We start from the raw sequence: 22,414 nt of genomic DNA, 5'->3' as shown, positions 1-22,414 counted from the left end.
CCTCCTCCAAGAGGTGAGCTGGAGACAAAGGTTCGACCCTACTATGGAAAGTCAGGGCAGGTGTCAGTGTGCGTTTTGTAATCCTGAGGTGGACATATGCACTGTGTAGCTTGGGTTCTGTTGTCGACGAGCCCGTCGATGGAGTAGTCGTCGACGGAGAGGCGTCGACGGGTACCATGGTTGGTAACGTCAACGGAACTCCCGTCGACGGAGCTGTCTTCGACGTGTTGTCGTCGATGGAGTCCTCGTCTACGGTATCGTTGTCGACGGTGCTGTCATAGTCGACGAAGCCCTCGTCGTCGACGGGGTAGACGTCGACGGAACAGTACTCGTTGACGCAGACTCAGACGTTGACACTCTCGCCGGCGATCGTAGCGTCGACGCTGGTTTTGACGTCGACGACGATTTCTTTATTTTTATCATCGACTACACAGACTTACCAGCCATCGACAATGAAGTTGTCATCGTCGACCTGGACAAAGTTGAAGACACGACAGATGTTGAGACTGTCGTCGTCGACAAGGTTACAGTCAAAGATGTAGATGGAGATTTCCTCATCGTCAAAGCCACCGTCGACAAGGTCGTCGTCAATGAGGTGGAAACAGGCTTCTTAAAAGGAATGAAGAACCTCCTGAGGAGAGACCTTTGCCGGTAGAGCCTTAGGATGTGCCATTGAAGGCTTTTTGTGTGGCTTCTTTTGAGGTGGCTGGGATGAAGGTCCTGGAGAGGCCACTCGGGGTCTTTTCTGAGAGGAACGTGAAGACTTGGAGGAGCCCTCACTCTCCTCAGAAGATACGGCTTGGTCTTTATCTTTAAGCCCCTGCAGCCAAGTAAAGAGGCGTCCCTCCCTGTCTTTGAGGGTTTTAGAAGAAAAGGTACGACATACCTTACAGTCCTTTGAGGAGTGATCCGGGTAAAGGCAGTAGAGACAGTCCTTGTGTTGACATGAAGTCTCTTCTTACCACAGGGAGCACAGGGCCTAAAAACGCCTTTTTTAGGAGTATCTGCCATGAAGAACCTGAGAACTTCACACAGAAGAAGGAATTCTGAAAAAAAAACACTGGAAATCCAGAAAACAAGGAAAGCTGAGCAGAGCTTAGTGGAGACTCCCTTAGCACGATGTGTGGTAGAATATCTGAGGGACTAGAGCTCTTTCCAGGAAGGTTCCAGAGGGTGGTGGTATCGGATTGGCTCTTCTCCGAAGTTCGGTTCTTTCTACAAAAGGGCATGGATATGTTACTAATGTGAGACCCTTGGCCTATTACTCTTTATGTCTAATGAGACATTACTTTTGTACCGGGGACTCCCATCCAGACGACTGGGAACGATTCACGCATGTGAATCTATGAAAAATACCCTAATACTGGATAATTTCAATTGCCTTTTCCAGCCGAAAAATATTTTCGGAGAGATTGTTTATTTACCACCATTCTTTTTTCGTCTTTAAGTCTTTCATCAGCATCCAGAGGCAAGAAGAGGGCTGAGGCGGGTGAGGGAGCTGGAGGGCCTCCCAGTACCAAAAGTTTCCCAGCCGATGGCTCTTCTGGCCCCAAAAAGTGCTCCCAGGCGCTAGGGGTGAAAGTAAAGCGCTCCCAGTGCTGGGTCACAAGTAAAGGTCCACAGGTCCACAACAAAGTCCTCCTAGGACTGCAGCAAGATTGGGGGGGGGGCAAGGCTGGGCCCAGGGGCCAGCTCACTGGACCCTCCAGGCAGGAAGGCAGTCCTAAGTGGCGGTTCCTCCTGGCGCCCAGCATCAGCATTCCTCCCCCTCCCCCCCCAGTAGGATCAGGAAAGAACAGAACAGCCTGTGTGAGGACACAGCCCCTTTTTTATATCCAGCATTCCTTTGTCTTTGCTCAGGGTGAGGGGGAAAAACCAGTAGCAGCTGGTTTGTGAGCACTCTTGATGTGCTCAGCCCCTCACTCTATTCACTGGCAGGGCTAGTGACATTAGATGCACCACAGGGGGCGGAGCCAGCATTGTGTGGGGAAAGCCCAGCCCTATTCAGGACCCAGGTGCACCCCTCCCTCACATCAGCATGCTAATCTCAACACTCCCCACCGGGGCAGACCCATCCAGACTCCTGGAGCCAGGCTCACCAGCCAACTCCAGCCAATCACACGCCAGCACACATACTGCACACGCACACTCATGTCTAGAAGTGGCACTTCCACACTAGACACATTCACGCCGCACACATCATTGCGCAGCATTCAATCACACGAGTTCGCACATACCAAACTAGAGCCTGCACACCTCACGCATCAGGAACTACCAGGGACACAGTCATTCCCTATGCATTCCTATGGGAGGGCAGGCCAACCTTACTCCACGCACTCAGAGTGCGCACGCACTTTCCACTGGGACACAGTGAAAGTGCGCAGAAACCAAAAATCACTACCACCAATTCACATTCAAAAAGCAAAAAGTTTAGGGGTGAACCTGCCAGAAGGGCCAAGTCCAAAACAACCCCCTTCCAGCCAAAACGCAGGGCAGACCAATCACCACCGTGATGGGCTTCCCTGCTTGGGCCGATAGAACACGGACGTGGGCCCGCAACTGCAAGGACACCCTCCTGTTGTATGCCACGGTGAACCCATGGGGTTCCTTCTAACACCACTGTCTGGACCAACTGGGCTACCCCACTGATACTCCAAAGCTGTCCGCGGTCAAGACCAGGCCATGGGCCACCCAGGTGCCACTGGTCCTTGCCTATTCACAGAGTGGGGGTAGGAACACCTGGAACATAATAGCCATTTTCCACTCTTCCTGTCTGCAGGACAGGACTAGACTGCCACTGGTTCTCCAGCCTATGGTCTACAACCTCAGGCGGACCAGGAGTCTCAGGGAAGGCTCTCCTCCCCCTACCTCTTCTCCTAGGGTTCCTCCTCCTCCGGCGAGGGGTACACCTAGAATGCCATTCCAACCCAGGGTTTAACCCCTCAGGTTGCACCGGGGTCAGAGGTGGGCTCTCCCACCCGCTGCACCCCCTTACAGAGTCCTGCTCCCTACCAACTGGGGCGGTACCTCTGGAAGAAGAACTGGTCAGGACACGGATTACAGTCGTCCTTGCCTCCAGGTCAGGCAGATCCTGAACCTGGCCTTCCAACCTATGGTCTAGAACCTTTGGTGGAATAATTGCCTGGCCCTCCAGGTCTTCAGGGGATTTACACACCATCCCCCTGAGGCTAACAAATGACACATATGTTGTGTGACTGTCTGTCTGGCGCAGATCTCCCGTCCCCTGTCCACCTGACAGTGCGCGAAGATCCCCCAGAACAGAAGTGGTGTCACCATGGTCATTACATGGGAACCTCGCCCAACTGGGTAGTCCCTGACCCACTGGTTCTTCCACTGGGGAACTCATCCCCCAATCACTCCTCACGCTGGACTCCTGTACCCTCCCTACCGGAGCGGTACTGCCAGACTCTAGAACCACTGGAGCTCTGTTTACAGACGCTCCAGGTCCTCTACTCACTAGGAGATCTTCCTCAAATGGAGTAACAGGACAGCCTAGGTCCCCAACCTGGTGTTCCCTACAGAAACCATCCAAGCCCTGAGGCAGGGCTTCATGCGTCTGGGGACCCTCGGTCACCCACTTACTCCTGTTCCACTGTGCCAGGCAGTAAGCCCCTGCACCCTCCTCACTATCCTGGGACCTAGCTGGGCTACACAGAGCCTCTTCAACCACGCTGGGCTGGAAGATACCTGAACCACTACTTTTGGAATCACTCCATAATGACTCTAGAGAACCTCTAGCACTTTCCCAGCGGTCTGCTTCATCTGCAAGCTCACTTGCCTCAGACAATCCACACCCCAACAGGTGTTGGCGCAACCCTGGTGAACAACAACTGAGCAGGTGCTCTTTGACAATCATTCTGAACAATACATCAAAATCATCTTCCGTGTGAACATGTACCCAATCAAACAGTGTCCCACAACATTCATCCTCAAAATCTTCCCAAAACTGGTGAGACAGTTTCCTACTGCCCCTGAATTTCAACCTTAACTCCTCCTCTTGGAAAACAGGTATCATACTTTTGGAACTGGGAATGGGACTTCTTGCACTGGGCTTTATATAGCTGCCACCACTGGACTCAACCCTCCCAGGGGAGTCCAGTAAACTACAACTGCGCGCGGGGGATAGTCTACCCTCCAGAGCTACTTTGCCTCTGGTGGAGGCCCTCTCAGCCTCCTCTATCCTCTCATGCACCAAGACCCTCTCAGTCTCTAGCTGTTGCTTCTTAACCTCCAGCTGCGCCATAGCCTGGGCATGCTCTAACCTGAGCTTTTCTAAGGCCAGCTGGTGCTCCCTTTCTTTCCTCCTATCTTCCCACTCCTCTGGGAACAGGGAAAGGGATGAGGCGCTGCCTCCTACGCTGGACCCAGCAAGGGACTCCCGATCTATGGGGTCTCTACTCTCTACTGGCGTCCAGGTACTGTCATCTTCTCCCTCTTCTTTAGAATCTTCAGGGCTCCCCACTGACCCACCACCCTCATGGCGTGAGGCCCGGGCCCTTTCCTTACTGCGCTCAAGATCCCTTTGATTCTTATACCATAGGATCAGGTGGCTCCTAAGTTCGTACAGAGTGTCTGACTCACCCACCCCTATGTCTCTCTCTCTACAGAACCTTTCCAACTCCTGCATACTGTACCAAGCTAGATCACCTAAATCAAAAGCAGGTTCCATTTTGGCGGACGTTCTAGAGAAAAGATTACACAGGGAACCTAGGGGTCTGAGCTTAAAAGGAGCACACAATTCTCAAGGATTCAGCAAGCTCCCTATCCCAGAGAACTCACACTCACTTGTCTAGTGCCACGCACCATTCATCCACACACAACCCCCCCCCTCGGACTGGTAAGGCAGTTTCTACCACACCCGATTCCTCAACCTGACCACACGTGACACAGGTACCAACTCTGCGCGCAGGGCGGGGAACAAATGTACTGGACACCATTACACAATGATACCTTTAGGAGAAGAAATATGGAACTTAAAAAAAAACAATAATCCCCAAAATGTGGTCATCTAAAATGCAGAGTTTTGTAGTGTGGCCAGTTGCCACTGCGGCACAACGCAAACACAAATCCGGATCCTCACCGCCTGCCACCAATGTTAGAAATGGGATCTCTGGCTGGCCAATGCTTGCGCCAAAGTCAGTCAGAGACCACCACTCTAAGTTAGGGCAGGGGAGTTACACGCCAAGATAACCCCTGCTCACCCCCATGGTAACGTGACATGACCAGTAAGGCTAAACTCGGAGGCTATGTAGGTTAAGTGTTTGTGCGCGCACCCAGCAACAACACCCAAGGCCCACCACAAAGGAAACTCCACACAAGGTTATATATAAAAATAGCCATTGTATTATACCAAAACACATTAGATAAAAACACACACTTTACAATGTGCCAACAGGCACAGGCAGAATTTACAGGGGATATGTACAGGACAGGGCCACCTGGACCACTGTCAGGAATATGCACTTGTAGATTTTAGAATACTTGTAGAAATTAGCACTTAGAACATAAAATATAAAATTACTGTAGCACAAAATAGAGAATAGAGCGCACAACCAGTAACTACTGGTAACAGGTAAGTACCACCTACGCAACCCTAACCACCTTAGGAAAAGGTCAAGCAGGGAACCAGGACCTCACTAGCAACACCTATACTAGGAGAAAAACAACCACCTAAGTATCACCATACATTTAGGGGTATAGACATAGGAACATTACACATGATGCATCACAACATTCAGGAGGTGTAGGAGAAAAACACATGAGGCAGAAATATACCTTCAGTGGTGCAGCAAGGCACACGACTCATCAAAACCCATTCAGAGGTGCAGGAACAATTGCGCAGCACTCACATAAGTCACCACCTGTGACTGTACCCAGGCCAACTGGCCTTGTTGGGGCTAGGCCTGTGTCCCAAAGTCAGGGGCCTAAACGTAGCAGCTGCCCACTAAGTGCTGGGCAGCTGTAGATAAAATGATGGGGCTAACATTTGAGCCTCATAGGCTCTGAACAAAGTATGCCCTTGGAGCCTCCGTGGCTCTGAACAAGGTATGCCCCTGGAGCCCTCGTGGCTCTAACACAGTGTGGGGCAAGGTGGGAGCGGCCCACTGCCTTCCAGGGCTGCTCAACCACTGAAGAAAGGTGCCCCTTGAGCCTCTCGGGGTTCTGGAAACAACTGTGGCACTGAGCCTCTCGGGGCTCTGTAAACAACTGTGGCGCTGAAATCGTAGGAGTCCCCCCTTGGGGACTCAGAGAAAGGATGCCCCCGGAACTCTGGTGGGCTCGGAACCGCACCGCGCCCTCTGAGCCTCATGGCTCAGTTTTCACAAATCCACCGCTACGCTGGAGCCCCCCTCCTGGGGGCTCGAAATAGGTTTCTCTGTGGCTCTAGAGAAGGATAGTGCCCGCTGGTGGAGCCCCCCCCTCTCTGGGGGCTCGAGAGCACTCTCTGGCACTTGGGTGCGCTGTGCGTGGAGGCCTGAGCGCCTCGTAGCGCTTCTGTGCGCCTCGTAGGATCACCGGCACAGGAGACTACCGAGTCTCACCCATCCCGCGTGAGACGCGTACTCCGGTCACTGCAGGCTGGTGTGAGGGGTACTGCCAAAGGATTAAGGCGGTACATCCTGCAAGGGAGAAAAGCAAAGGATGGGGCGTTTTTGTACTCCTCAGGCATACGTTCGTGGCGTACTGGGGCCGTACCCTGGTGTACGCTTCTGGCGGGCGACGCCTTTGTTCGCGGCATACCTCTGTTGCCGGAAGCGGCTTGAAAGCAGCAGAGTGCGGCATGGGCACCCGCAGGACAGAAATCCAGTGGGGCAAATGCCGGTTGGGCTGAGAAAGTGCGGCAATGAGCGGAGTGGGCACCCACGCTGCTTCGCTCCACCGCACAGCATGCAAGGAATGCTGGGTGGGCACCGGCCTTAGCAAATAAAGCGCTCCCCGGCGCTAGCGGACATAAAAGTGCTCCTAGGCGCTATGGGTGAAAGTAAAGCGCTCCCAGCACTGGGTCACAAGTAAAGGTCCACAGGTCCAGAAGAAAGTCCTCCCAGGACTGCAGCAAGATTGGGGGGGGGGGGCAAGGCTGGGCCCAGGGGCCAGCTCACTGGGCACTCCAGGCAGGAAGGCAGTCCCAAGTGGCGGTTCCTCCTGGCGCCCAGCAGCAGCATCCCCCCCCAGTAGGATCAGGAAAGAACAGAACAGCCTGTGTGGGGACACAGCCCCTTTTTTTATATCCAGCATTCCTTTGTCTTTGCTCAGGGTGAGGGGAAAAACCAGTCTCAGCTGGTTTGTGAGCACTCTTGATGTGCTCAGCCCCTCACTCTATTCACTGGCAGGGCTAGGGACATTAGATGCACCACAGGGGGCGGAGCCAGCATTGTGTGGGGAAAGCCCAGCCCTATTCAGGACCCAGGTGCACCCCTCCCTCACATCAGCATGCTAATCTCAACACTCACCACCGGAGCAGACCCATCCAGACTCCTGGAGCCAGGCTCACCAGCCAGCTCCAGCCAATCACATGCCAGCACACTCACTGCACATGCACACCCATGTCTAGAAGTGGCACTTCCACACTAGACACATTTACGCCGCACACATCATTGCGCAGCAGTCAATCACACAAGTCCGCACATACCAAACTCGAGCCTGCACACCTCACGCATCAGGAATTACCAGGGACACAGACATTCCCTATGCATTCCTATGGGAGGGCAGGCCAACCTTACTCCACGCACTCAGAGTGCGCACGCACTTTCCACTGGGACACAGTGAAAGTGCGCAGAAACCAAAAATCACTACCACCAATTCACATTCAAAAAGCTAAAAGTTTAGGGGTGAACCTGCCAGAAGGGCCAAGTCCAACACCAACCAAGACGATATGTCCAGTTGACCTCTCACTTTTTCTCAAGAATTCAGATTCATCAATAGCTCAGCCATTGCATTACAGCTTGTTTTGAGGCGTTTCAAAAATTGCCACCAACAAAATATCCAACCTGTTATTTGACAGAAGATACTGTAACCAAACTGTAGTAATATGTGTAGTTGTATTTTGCTATAAATATCTTTTTTATAGGGTGAGTCAAGTCAAGTCAAGTCAAATTATTTATATAGCGCGCTATATACCCAGAGGGTCTCAGGCGCTTGAAGAAGGGTGGGGAACTACTTGTCGAATATCCAAGTTTTAAGTTGCTTTCTGAATGCTAGGTGGTTCTGAGTGAGACGAAGGTGAGTGGGAAGTGAGTTCCAGGTCTTAGCTGCCAGGTAGGAGAAGGATCTACCCCCCATGGTGGTTTTGTTGATGCGAGGTACGATAACAAGGGCTTGGTTGGAAGATCACAGCTGGCGGGGGGGCGTGTAGAAGGAGAGTCGTGTGTTGAGGCATTCGGGTCCAAGGTCGTAAAGTGCTTTGTGAGCGTGGGTCAGGAGGCGGAAAGTAATCCTCTTATTGACGGGGAGCCAGTGGAGGTTTTTCAGGTGATCAGAGATGTGTTCTTTGCGCGGGATGTCTAGTATGAGCCTGGCTGAAGCGTTCTGGATGCGTTGGAGTTTTTTCTGGAGTTTAACGGTGGTACCTGCGTATAGGGTGTTTCCGTAGTCCAGGCGGCTCGTGACCAGTACGTGGGTGACCGTTTTTCTAGTTTCGGTGGGGATCCAGCGAAATGTTTTTTTGAGCATGCGAAGAATGTTGAAGCAGGATGATGAAACGGCGTTGACTTGTCTGGTCATCGAGAGTGAGGAGTCCAGGATGACGCCCAGGTTTCATGCGTGGTCCGTCGGGGTGGGTGCTTTTCCAAGGGCCTCAGGCCACCAAGAGTCATCCCAGGCGGAGGAGGAGGTGCCTAGGATGAGGACTTCTGTTTTGTCTGAGTTCAGTTTCAGACGGCTGTGCTTCATCAACTCGGCTAGTTCTTTCATTCCTTCGTGTAAGTTGGTTTTGGCGGTGTTAGGGTCTTTGGTGAGTGAGAGGATCAGTTGAGTGTCGTCAGCATAGGAGATGATGTTGAGATTGTGTTGGCCAGCGATGGCCGCAAGGGGGCTCATGTAAACGATGAAGAGGGTGGGGCTGAGTGACGATCCTTGAGGCACGCCGCAGATGACTTCAGAGGCCTCTGACTTGAATTGTGGGAGGCGGACTCTCTGGGTTCTTCGGGTGAGGAATGAGGTGATCCATTCCAATGCTGTTCCTTGGATTCCGACGTGTCTTAGGCGCTGTAGAAGGGTGCTATGACAGACTGTGTCGAAGGCAGCGGAGAGGTCGAGGAGGATGAGGGCGACTGTGTCTCCATTGTCCAGTAGGGTTCGAATGTCGTCTGTTGCTGCGACGAGGGCGGTCTCAGTGCTGTGTTTGGCTCGGAAGCCGGACTGTGAGGAGTCGAGGGATTTGTTGGTTTCGAGGAAGGTGGCGAGCTGGTTGTTGACAGCTTTCTCGATGACTTTGGCCGGGAATGGAAGAAGCGAGATGGGGCGGTAGTTTTTGAGTTCGGTGGGGTCAGCTGTGGGTTTTTTCAGAAGGGCGCTGAGTTCAGCGTGTTTCCAGCTTTCCGGGAAGGTGGTGGAGTTGAGGGAGCAGTTGATGACATCTCGGAGGTGTGGTGCTATGATGGAGTTTGCTTTGTTGAAGATGTGGTGAGGGCATGGGTCAGTTGGGGATCCTGAGTGGATGGAGTTCATCAGGGGGATGGTGTCCTCAGTGGAGATTGGGTTCCAGTCGTTAAGGATGTTCAAGGGGGGTGAAGGTCCTGCAGCAGGTTGGGTGGGTTGGTCTCCGGGTCGGTTGTCGAAGCTGTTGTGGATGTCAGCGATTTTGTTGTGGAAGAAGGAAGCTAGGGAGTCGCAGAGGGCTTGGGAGGGGGTGATGTCGTTGGAGTTGGAGTTGTTTTTCTAGCCGCACCGACCACCAAGCCAGTCTGCAGATAGGCAGCTATAGGGGGTGAGCCAGTGGCAGTGGTAGGCGGTGGAAAGTCATATTGCTTGCTGATGGACAATTAATTATATACTCACTGCAAGGGTGTTCTGTTGACTCCATAATTCTAAGGCTTTCAAAAACCTTCCTTTTCCCTAGCCCTGTCTAGTGGCGTGTCTCACTCTCAGACTTAGGCGAGTTGTTTTTCATGCACCCATGGCTAACACTGGGCCTACTGGCTGGAAGGCCCATTCCATTGGCAGTCTAGGCCACATAGTGCATTAAAAGAATACAGCAAATGTATTAAAAAACATGGAGGAAATGTACTAAACTATGCCACATGTTTCCTTTACAAAGGAAGAAAACTCAAGTGCAAACAAACCAACAACAACCAGCAAAAAGCATGGTCACAACAATTATATGCAGACATAGGGCAAAAGCCGCTAGCCACAGGGTCAAAAGCAACAAGCAGGAAGCATAGAAAACAAAGAACGCATGCAGGCCTATGGATACGGACTATACAAAATGGCCCCCGGCCACATGGGAAACAAACCCAAATGAGGGTCTATGGCGAACACACCCACACCCACACACACACACACACGCACACACACACACAGGCATTGGTAACAAAGGGAACACAGCATTAATTCAGCAATTCCAAAAACAATCAACAGGGCTAAAAATATTTACAACACACATCCTCCAGAGGCATTACCCACCTACACTGTTTGCACGAGAAAGAAAACATGAAATATCACAAAACTTCCCCCGCCCCAAAAATAACAAAAAACACATTTTGTATTTTAATTCATGGCCTAAATGTTTCAATGCAACAAACACCACAGAAAAGGTTGTTTCATGCACTCATGACTAGCACTGGGCCAACTGGCTGGAAGGCCCATTGACAGACTAGGCCACATAGTGAATTAAATCAATATTGCAAATTTATTTTAAATAACATGGAGAACATGTAGTGAACTGTGTAACATTTTTCCTTTATGTTATGTTATCATACACTTGTAGAGCGCCTTATCACCCAGAGGTCTCTAAGTGCTAAAATCTCTAAGCGCTTTCTTTATAAAAGAAGAAAAATAACAGAGAAATAACTAGGTGCCTACAAAAACTACTGGCCACCCATCACAATAAAATTAAAAAAATCAACTAAAAATATAAATATATCCAGGTGCATGGCCCCATTCAAACAAACCCCTTCAGTTTTTCAACTTACATGTGAAATCTCAAACACAAAGTCCTTAAATTCAATGGTATATGCAGCAGACACAGAGTGATCCATACAGCTTCAGATCCAAATGAAAAGTGACCAGGAGATGGACAAAGCATTGGAAGGAGCTTTCTGAACAGGAACAGGACATTTGAGACTCTGGGGCACTTCCTTCCAGTTGGAAAAAAAGGTTTAAAAATGTGTTTTTTTAAAGGACTCATTTCCCAAAAAAGCCAACGCCAAATGTCCGTTTGAGGAGGTTCACTCCAAATCGTCATTTCAGGAAGATTTTGAGGCTTCTCGAGGAGAGTCTTCCCCAGATTTCAGCTGTGGTAGATTCTGCACATTCGGGATCGCGTACAGCAGAAAACATCCGCCAGAAGTCTCTGGCAAACCCAAATGACGAGTTGGCGACCGCAAAATCTTGTGGAAGCATGCGGCCGGCTAGCAAATGGAGGTTCCTGTATACAGGTCTGAAAATCTTTTGCGCCTAGCAGGGCGTGCGCATGAAAGGACATTTCGAGTGAGGTAACAAAAAATAAAAAATAAAACAACTCTGATTCGTTCCAGAGTTTATCAGTACCTCCGTGTTCTCCGCAGAACGCAGAGTTGCTGAATTCTGCAAACTCCACGAGCAAAGCAGAGTTTTATGCCCAGACTTTATTTTAGGGGGGTTGGGTGGAGGGAGGCTGCATATTGTTTTCCGAACTCAAATTTCAAAAGTATTTGTAATTTGTTGAGTCGTGTTCAGCTTTGCCTGTGTGTGTAATAAATCACTTGGCTTTATTGGAACAGTAAAACAAAAATGCACAATTTAGTTCCAAGGTGGCCACCTGCTGCTCTTTTAAGCTTGTTACTCATTTTCTCACTGCAAGCTCATAATGTCCACATTCATGTTGCAGCATTTATTACTTTTATTGACTTCAATTATCTTGCATATGTTTGCTAAAATAAACAATAAAACATTATACCACAAACATAGGTAGCAAAGTCCACACTTAATAGCTTTTACAATGCTGGTCTCTTTTTTGGTCGTGTTTGACATTGCACCAGCTTTATACAGACCCTTTACAGGAGCAGAATCTCAAAGAATGTGGTGTTGTAGACAGTAGAGGGGTGTCTGTGTGAGAGTTTGTTTTCAACAAAGGTAGTAGCTTTAGGCTAAAAGTTGGTTTGTGATTAGCTTCACAATAGGATTAGTGACTGAAAATGTCTGGCAACGCAATAAGCAAACCAGGGACTTACCAGTTGGTGAATTTGGTGCCACTGACCCAGATCCATGGATAAGTCTTGTTATACCTCCTCAAGCCAATCCAGTGATTATAATCCCCTTTGTAACGCAGCATGACATTCTGTAAATAAGAACAAAGAAATTGACTTGCTAAACATGCGCATCAGGTCTGAGTAAAATGGCTCAATGGAATCAGTGCACAGATCGGCAAAGAACTTTCCAAAATTAATTTAGAATACTCTTAATACCGCGCAAGGACAGTGGTGATATAGGGTGGGAAAATCAGGTGTAATACAATAACTTTTACGTTGCTTTGTTTGACACATTAATTTGGGCAATTATATTCATAGACAATGTTATTGAATTGCATTAAATATTACAAGTAGCCATTGTTGAGAGGGGCCCTGGCCTAACCTGACTTGCTGCATGCCCCCCTTCTCTGAAACGATACTGATTAGAGTGGCCATTAGATGCCTGCGCTTTATGACCACATTTGCTGTCCCCAGAGGTAGCCCGCAGAGATAACCCACATCACCGGACCTCCACAAGGCACATCAAAGACAGCGGCTCAAGGGCCCTCGGAGGAATGGAGCACTGCGATAAGCCCTCGTCTCTAGATTGTGCCCATATCTTTAGACCTTGCTAGGGTGTGGTTGAAGGGTTTGCCCTCCAGCCTCGATTGCCAGCCAAATACCATACCTCTGGCGCTTTACCGAACATGTTGAATCTGGGCTATCCAGGTAAAACACAATTACTTTAGAAGCCATCTTAGAGTCATCTGGTGATCATCCAACTACATTAGAAGTAATTTTCACATCATCAGAAATCATCACGCTCTTGAAGTCATCAGAAAAGCTGATGATTTGAGGATGACTTAAAAATTAGTAAATGATGACTTCACAAGGTGTCATTATTCATGATGTTATAAGGATGACTTGAAAAGGAGTATCCGATTATTTTAAAAGATGAGATTGTTCCTGATGACTTTAGGATGATTATCTGATTACTTCAAAGGTACCGTTGTGTTTTCAATAAGACGTTTTTCTTCTGGGAATTTTAACATGAATCTGGTTACTTCATGATCATGTCTACGGCTTTGGTTAAAGTTTGCTAGAAAAATGTAAACAGTTGGATGATTGCACAATTAATTGCAGATAAACGCAAAATTACAAGTTTTCTAATATACAGGTTATTTTTTAACACATTTATTTTTGCCAAAACTTATAGTTTCATATCTGTCGGTGTAGTTTTGCAACTTGAAGAATTTTCTCGATTCCATGCTGTGCATTATTCCACCATCTAGTGGTTGGGTCCGAAATTGTTGTATTGGTCCCTTTTTTTTAGGTCTCGCCAACTCGCCTACACAGCGCGCAAGCACTGCTTTGGAGGGACCTCTTCAAATCAATCCGGGCTTTTGTGGAAACTCGTGTATGTTCTGCACTGTTTCCAATGGGCCCTCGTGCATGTGCGGCATTTGCCTTGCGGGAGCGAGCAGCGGCGCCATCAGTTAGCAATTATTGCGCCTGCCGCTGCTCGCTCCTGCAAGGTAAACGCGGTACATGGACTTCTGGCCACGCTCCACTGAAACCTCATTAAAGCACGCCGCTTTAACTTTCGCGGCCGCGCTGGTCTTTCAGCGCTTGCTAATTAGCATGCCTGCATCCAGGCAATGTCCTAGAGGGGCTTTACATTGCAACTTTTCGGTCTTTCAAATTGTATCCCTGTAGGCGAGCTGATGCTGATGCGAGTGTTAGATTCATTTGCTGGATTTTACTTTGGCGTCAATGTGGGTACTACAGACATGGAAACATGCACATTGTTTTCTTCAATGTATCTATTTTACATTATGCTTATGATGAAGTGATGCTGCAATTTGAGGTAACAAAAGGAAAATGCTACTTGCCAGTATGCATCTGTTCTTGGCATGTAGAGCTACACACTGTGCATAGATGGCCACCTAGTGTTGGGCCCGGATGTTTGCAGTTTGTTTTTGTTGTATTAAAGTCTTTGGAAGTCACGAGATAGGTGACTCCTCCTTTGGGTGATACTGCGCATGGGCATCAGCTCCATCCAGGGGCGATGGGTGACATTTGAAAGTGGTGGGGCGCAAAGTGATTTGCATACAGCACCGTAGCGAGCGAGCGCAGCGAGCAGCCCGAACCCCAAAAGGGGGAAAATTTTGAAAAAAAAAAGAAGAAAAATCATGCATTTTCAAGCAAATTTGAGAAAGCAGAAAGGTTAATAAAGCAATTGTGAAAGTGCAGTTATTACATTAATAGATGTCATAACATAGGTAGCTGCTTATTCAGTATAACCACAGAGCTTCATACATTCTGTCCTATTATGCTCAGGTGCTGAATTCAGACTATAAGACTTTCATGAAAATCTCAGCTCTAAGAGTAGAAGAAGTTGCACAGCAGTTGGGAAACAGCCTTCACAAAGCATTGGGAACCACGCCTTACCTTTACCACGTTTCCATTAGAATGCATGTGACTTTATCACATATGTCTTTCCACACAGGTGATAGTGTTTAGGTGAAACAAAACACACTACCTAATGAAGAATCTAACTTTGTCAGGAAGCCAAATGCAACTCTGGAGCACCAAATATTTACACCTAGAAACCAATCACTGCAACAGGACCATTTACTCCTGCTTTTTCTCAGGCTGCACTCCCAGATTTGGAATAATATACCAACCTAGATAAGACCAGACCTTATCTCACTGACCTTATCTCACTTCATTCAAACCTTGACTCAAAAAAAGCTGACATCTGACAATTACTATAAATATCCTCTCTAGTAATTCCACTTGACGATTTTTCAGAGGAACTCTCAGTCGGACCTGGCCAGCATCCAAGACTATCAATGCTGATGCTTCTTAAGGCGTAAGATGGTAAAATTTGCCTACTTTACTTCCCTTATCGAAGCACTCTCCCTGTTGCTCAACACATTGACTTCAACACGCATGGGGTAGCAAGCACATGACAAACTTAAACCCGCATGGGGTAGCTAGCAAGCACATGAGTCATGACATCACAACAATGGCGTGTTAACTAAGCCAACAGTGAACAATTGCTCAGTCAGTAGCGCGAAGCATATACTCGGGGCTCAAGCAGCTGCAATTTCTGTAAAAAAAAAAAAAAAACCAATAAAAGATCACTGCTTTGGTTCTCTGGAAGACAAAATACCACTTTAGTTGGTGCGGTTTATTTTACCTAGGATTTTTTATAATCTTTATGTTGGAATGTACTGAAAACAAAGACGGGACTTACACCCCCGTTCTCCCGAATACTCCTGACTTCCCCATTTGTGCTTTATGAGCCTAGACTCTGCACATTAAGGTAGGTGAAGGAGTGCGGCCTTCTCTTCAACGCCTATCTTGCTACTTGAAATAGAAAGCAGACACCATGCGGCCCTGCTGAATGTGTCCCGTGTCAGCAAATGGAACTGAGACACATTCAGCATATTTCACTGGGTCGGACATCTACTCGGAACCTGCTCAATAACGGCTGCCCGATCAGGGTTTCGAATGGATCCCCCTCGTTTCCTGCAGTGGTGAGGAAGGTTGTGTGCACGAACGTGTCACGTTATCTTTCGAGGGTGCGCAAGAAGGCCCGGCTGCAGCCGTGAAGTTGGGGATGTTTAATCTTTCCTGGACTGGTGGTCTCCCGTGTAGTGTTAAGCAAAGATAAGGGACACAGATAAAAACAAATAGGATACGTATTTGTTGGCCACAAAGAGTGAGCAAAGACCGACACCACAAAGCTCCGTTGTGGGTTAGTGCAAACAGAAGCGAACTTTGTTGCCGTGCGGCACAACAAGTGCATCCATCTGTCCACACCACCTCTCCTCACAAAAAGCACAAAGTGAGAGACTATTACTTTCAGTGATGACGTACAGGGACTGAAACAGTAAATTAAGAACCGAGAGAGAAGGGGAGAAAAAGGAAGACCAAGAAAGGGCGAGGAAGAGAAAGACAGAAAGGAAGTGTGAGTGCGACTCCACACGGACAATGGAACAAGGAGACATATACTCTGGGACAGCCGGCCATTCACAATGATACTCCAAAGAGACGGAACTAGCACATAAGGCGAATGGGACGGAGTGTGCGGGGCTTGCTACTAGTGTGCAGGATGGGCTGGCTCCTTTCTTCTGGGCTCTTGGCACATCTTCCACGTTCTCGCCTGCTGTGGAGGCCTGGGCCTTGGCGTGCTTGATGACACAGACAGACACACCAGGTTTATTGACCTCAGAGACACAGCCTGACTTTTCTGAACCTCCATGCCGGCTGCCTCGGCTCAGCTGGCAACCTTACATGTGGCATAGACGACGGTCGATGGAGACGATCTCCAATGAGATGTGGCATCATCGCAGCACGCTGCACACCTACCTGTGTCTCACTCAGTGTAGTGATTCAACTGTGACGAGTCTGACCGTGACAATGTGACTCTGCTCTGTTGTGTGGTGACCGGGGTGTGGACACCGTCGTCGGACTGGAGTCGGACGTCTGCTGCTGGGCTCAGGCGGCTGCTGGCTCTAGTCACACTGCACGTGGCGGCGAGTCGGCGACGACACTAAGTTCTGTTCTGTTGTTAGAATAGAAACAGAAACAGTAACTTACACAACGTCACGGCGCGAGCGTCCCGAATGAATGGCCAATCACTGCTGGCTTCATGCTGAAGTCACACAGTGATTGGCCAGATCTATCCACAAGGCTGAGCATTGTCTGCCACTCTGCCCCCACCCACGCGCGGCATCCAATAATGGATGTTGCGTGGTGGACCAGCCAATCCTGGCGGTGCATGCAGCACCAGGATTGGCTAGGGGGGCACATTGTGTACTCGCCCTGGCAACCTTTGAAAAACCCGGGGCCCGGCTGAAGCAGCACCCCGGCCCCTTCTGACCCTCTCGAAAGCCTGAACTGTTTGTCAGCGCATCGGCCCTTGCTCGGGCAAGTCACAGCCCAGTATTCCTCATGCACACAGTGTGCTGCTGGCCTGAGAGCAGCAGCAGCAGCCCAGCAGCCCCACCCCCACCCCCTGCACACTCCGGACCGCACCGTAAATTATCCCTCTGAGTCCTGTGTCCCGCGCTGCGCTGTGGTGCTAATTGAAGAATGTTTATTATATAGCTTACAACTTGCCACGGTGCGTCCAGGCTTAGTGGGGCTACGCCCCTATGCCCCAATGGACGCACCGCGGCTGGCTCCATCCCCAGATTGTTTTTCGCCATAGGGAAGTGATGGAGCTAAAGAGATAGTGATGACCATGTGTGTTTGTATCTAAAGTAGATAACACTGGAACAGATAAAGGAGGCGGGTGGGCGTGTGTAACTCTGCAGCTCTACATGCCAAGAACAGATGCATACTGGTAGGTAGCATTTTCTGTTCGAGGCATATGAGCTGCAGATTACACACTGTGCATAGATTATATAGCAGTACCCACCTTAGCGGTGACCACCCGTATCTGTTGCAGTTGTTTGACATAGTGTTTTAAGTACAGCCTGGCCTACAGTGGCTTGTTGCTTTGTTTGCACATCTACACAATAGTGTTTTGTGAATGTGTGCGGTGTAGACCATGTAGCTGCTTTGCATATGTCTTCTAAGGGAATGTTCCCTAAGAATGCCATGGAAGCCCCCATTTTCCTTGTAGAATGGGCTTTTGGAGGAATTGTTAGTGTACGTTTGGCTTTATGATAACATATTTGGATACACTTCACAATCCACCTGGCAATACCAGATTTTGATATTGGATTGCCTTTATGCGGTGGTGAAAAAGATACAAAAACCTGTTTTGTTTTCCTAAAGCTTTGTGTTCTTTCTATGTAGTACAGTAATGCTCTTTTGACATCTAGGGTGTGCAGAGCTCTTTCTGCTACCGTTTGTGGCTGCGAGAAGAAAACAGGCAGTTACACTGATTGGTTTAGATGGAATGGCGAAATGACTTTGGGAAGGAATTTAGGGTTTGTACGAAGAACAACCTTATTGTGGTGCATTTGCAGAAAGGGTTCTTGAATGGTAAATGCTTGCATTTCACTAACTCTTCTTAGAGAAGTAATGGCTACTAGGAAAGCCACTTTCCATGTGAGAAATTGCAATTCGCATTTATGTAAAGTTTCAAATGGAGGTCCTATGAGACGTGTGAGCACTATATTTAAGTTCCACACAGGTGAAGGTGGTATTCTTGGAAGTATTATTCTTTTGAGACCTTCCATGAAAGCTTTAATAGCTGGTACTCTAAAAAGAGACAGATGTTGTCTGTTTTGTAAGTAAGCTGCAATGGCAGCTAGGTGCAACCTGATAGATGTGTAGGCTAAATTACACTTTTGAAGGTGTAATAAATAGCCTATAATGTGTTGAATGGACACATCTAGGGCATTTATATTGTTGTTTTGACAGTATATTACAAAACGTTTCCACTTAGCAGCCTAACATGCTCTAGTGGTGGGACACCTGGCGTCTTTGATAACATTCATGCACTCGAGGGAGTTTAAGATAACCAAACTCTATGACTTCAGGAGCCAGATTGCTAGGTTGAGCTGAGCTGGGTCCGGGTGCCTGATCTCTCCATGGTTCTGAGTTAATAGATGTGGATGTAGTCTTTAATGTGGTACCACAAATAGCTGTAGCAGTGTGGTATACCACGGTTGTCTGGCCCACGTCGGAGCTACTAGTATGAGCGTAAGCGAGTGCTGTTGCATCTTGCGTACTAGTAAAGGAATCATTGGGAGAGGAGGAAAAGCGTACGCAAATAGTCCTGACCAGTTCATCCATATCGCATTGCCTTTGGACAATGGGTGTGGGTATCTGGCGGCGAAGTGTGGGCATTTTGCGTTGTCGTGGGTGGTGAAGAGGTCTATCAGAGGTTGTCCCCATGTTTAAAAGAACGGATGAAGAACTTATAGATGAAGTTCCCACTCGTGCATCTGCCGACTTAGCAGATCTGCCATGGTGTTTTGAACACCTGGGACGTGTTGGGCTATTAGTAAGATGTTTTGTGGTATAGCCCATCTCCATATCTGCTGAGCTAGATGAGAGAGCTACAGGGAGTGTGTCCCCCCCTTGTTTGTTTATGTAATACATGGCTGTCATATTGACAGTCTTGTTTGCAATTTGTTTTTGTATTGCTTTTAGAGCTAGAAACACAGCTAACAACTCCAGATGGTTGATGTGGAGTAGTTTCGGAATTGGTGTCCACTTTCCCTGCATGGTGTGATGCAGTAGGTGGGCTCCCCAGCCGGAGAGCGATGCGTCTGCTTTTAGTATTATTTGTGGAACCGGCTCTAGGAACAGTCGGCCTTTTGAGAGGTTTTTTGTGTTCCACCATTGCAGAGAGCGAGGAGTACGACTGTCTACAAACACTAGGTGTGTTAACTGACCCTGAGCCTGGTTCTACTGACGTGCTAGACATTCTTGAAGTGGACGCATTTGCAGTCTTGCGTGAGGTACTATGAATATGCAAGATGCCATCATCCCTATGAGTTGCATGAATACTCGAGCTGGAAGCGAGTGTTGTGATTTGAATTTTGTCAGAAGCGTTTGCACACTTGTTTTCCTTGCTGGAGGGGGATAAGCTAGTGTTAATTGAGTATTGATTGTAGCTACGAGGTACTGTTGTGTGTGCGATGGTAGCAGATGTGACTTGGTGTAATTCACTGTGAAACCCAAGTTGTGAAGTAACAGGATTGTATTGTGAGTGTGCTGTACACACTGGTTGTACGAATGTGCTTTTATGAGCCAGCCGTCTAGATATGGGAAGACGTGGATGTGCTGTCTTCTTCAGTGTGCTGCTACCACTCATAGACATTTGGTGAGCACTCTAGGCGCTGTTGTGACTCCGAATGGGAGTACTGTGAACTGGTAGTGCTGTCCTAGCACAAACCTTAGATACTTTCTGTGCGCCTGGTGAATAGGGAAGTGAAAGTAGGCGTCTTTGAGATCTAGTGTGACAAGAAAGTCGTTCTGCAACAGGGGTGGAAGGACTTGTTGAAGTGTGACCATATGGAAGTGATCTGACTGCATGTAAGCGTTTAGAGGTCTGAGGTCTAGAATAGGTCTCAGAGATCCGTCCTTCTTTGGAATTAAGTAGTATAGGGAGTATACTCCTTTGTGCCTTTGATGTTTTGTAACTATTTCTATTGCATTTTTCTGCAGAAGAGAAAGTACTTCTTGTCTGAGAAGCGTTAAATGATCTTGTGACATTGGACGCTGTTTGGGTGGTATGTTTGGGGGGGTAGATGTTAATTCTAGACAGTAACCTGGCTGGATTATTTGAAGCACCCACCTGTCTGATGTGATGTCTTCCCAGGCTGGTAGGTATTGCTGTATCCTTCCCCCGACAGGAGTGGACTGGGGCGGGGGAAGGGGAGGAGAGTCATTCGGTAGGGGTGGAGGCAGAGCGTGAGTTGTTGTTCTTGCCTCTGCCCTTGTTGTTGTTACCACTGTAACCTCCCCTTTGGTAGCTCTTACTATAGGTAGACTGAGTGGGGCTTTTGTAGGTAGTGGAAGGTGTATCTGATGAGTACCCTCTGTTTGTACCTCTATATGTTGAGCGACAAAATGAACGTCTGGGAGCCTGCGACCTCTGGCTTGAAGCCAGATATACGTAGCCATGCGTGCCTGCGCAGCAAGACACTAGTATTAATTGCCCTGGAGGCTATGTCTGCTGCATCAAGTGCACAGCGAATAGATGTGTTAGTGATTGTTTTCCCTTCTTGGATTAGCTCACTAGCTCTATCCTTATATTTATCAGGGAGATGTTGCATTATTGCTTCGAGCTCATCATAATGTGCCCTATCGTAGCGTGCTAGTAAGGCTTGTGTGTTGGCAATGCTCCACATTTCTGCTGCTTGTAAGGCAGTTCTTTTCCCTGACGCATCAAGGAGTTTAGACTCTTTGTCTGGTGGGGGAGCTTCACCTGATTTTTGAGAGTTAGCTCTCTTACGTGCATTTGATACGACTAGAGAGTCTAGGGAAACTGGCAATTTAATAGATGCTGGGTCAGATGGTGCAGCTTTATATTTTTGCTCCACTCTTGGGTTAATGACCCGAGTTCGAACTGTGTCTTTGAAGACCTCAGAGGCATGCTTAACTACACATTTGAGCATTGGTAAAATTGCTGAGGACCTTTGTGCGTTGTCGAATGTGTCTAGAAGGAAGTCCTCCTCTACTGCATCTGAGTGCAGGTCCACTCCATGGTATTTTGCTGCTCTAAGCAGTAACTGGTTGAACCCCATAGTGTCTTCGGGGGGTGAAGGCCTAGAGGGGTATATATCATCCTGAGGCACATTTGGGACGTCTGGGGTGTTATAGTCGTCCCATGGATCTGGCGAGCCTGGGGGATAATATGTCTCATCTGTGTGAGCCCCTGTGTCTGATATGTCGTCCCTATTATCATCATGTATGCTAGATGGTGTAGGGGAACGTGGTGTTTGTGGAATAGGGGGTGAGGGAATGGGTGGAGGAGACGGGAAAGGCATATGCATAGGTGAAGTAGCAATGTCCTTCTTTGGAGCTGGAGCTGGTGCTGGTGCATCCAATGGTCGTTTCTTTGATAAAGTTAATCTACCAGTTTTAGGGTCTTTTACGAGAGTCTTTTGCTTTGGGTCTGGAGCAAAAAAGTCTCTTTCAGGAGTGTGACCTTTCAGTGCGGAGGCTTGTTTTGGCACTGTGGCGGCTTCTTTCGATCTTTTGTCTTTAATGGGGGAAGCCGGGGTCTTTTTCCGCTCCGAAGTCTTTTTCGGTTCTGATGGTTTTTTCGAGTCAGATACTTTTTTGGGCTCCGATGTGTGCTTCAGCTCCGTGCTTTTTTGGAGTCGGAAGCTTTGTGTGGCTCCGAAGTTGTTTTAGGTGCCGAGGGAACTGAATGTTTCGGCACCGATGGCTTCGGTGTCGCACTGTATGGTTTCTTCGGTGCCGGTGAGTGTGGGCTGGCACCGAGCGGGGGTCGACTCGAGCCCGAGTCGCTCGAAGGCTTAATTGACTTCTTGGCCGAGCCCAAAGATGGGGCTGTCGAAGTAGTGTCTCGGTGTGCACCCGAG

The 22,414-nt window shown here is 48.6% G+C and overlaps 1 protein-coding gene across 1 annotated transcript in view; it reads right to left on the bottom strand.

Moving 5' to 3' along the window:
* The window catches only part of LOC147700911 (uncharacterized), a 140,834-nt gene that overhangs the window by 36,628 nt on the left and 81,792 nt on the right, over positions 1-22,414 (bottom strand). Inside the window, exon 4 of the mRNA XM_086929768.1 lies at positions 12,390-12,496. Within this exon, the coding sequence (XP_086785894.1) occupies positions 12,390-12,496 (107 nt within the window). The remainder of the gene's footprint in view (positions 1-12,389; positions 12,497-22,414) is intronic.

This window comes from Lissotriton vulgaris, chromosome 7 (genome assembly GCF_964263255.1).
Source record: "Lissotriton vulgaris chromosome 7, aLisVul1.2, whole genome shotgun sequence".
In the NCBI taxonomy this organism is placed as follows: Eukaryota; Metazoa; Chordata; class Amphibia; order Caudata; family Salamandridae; genus Lissotriton; species Lissotriton vulgaris.
The sequence above is the reverse complement of the archived record's forward strand: the minus strand, read 5'-3'. Positions and strand labels throughout refer to the sequence as shown.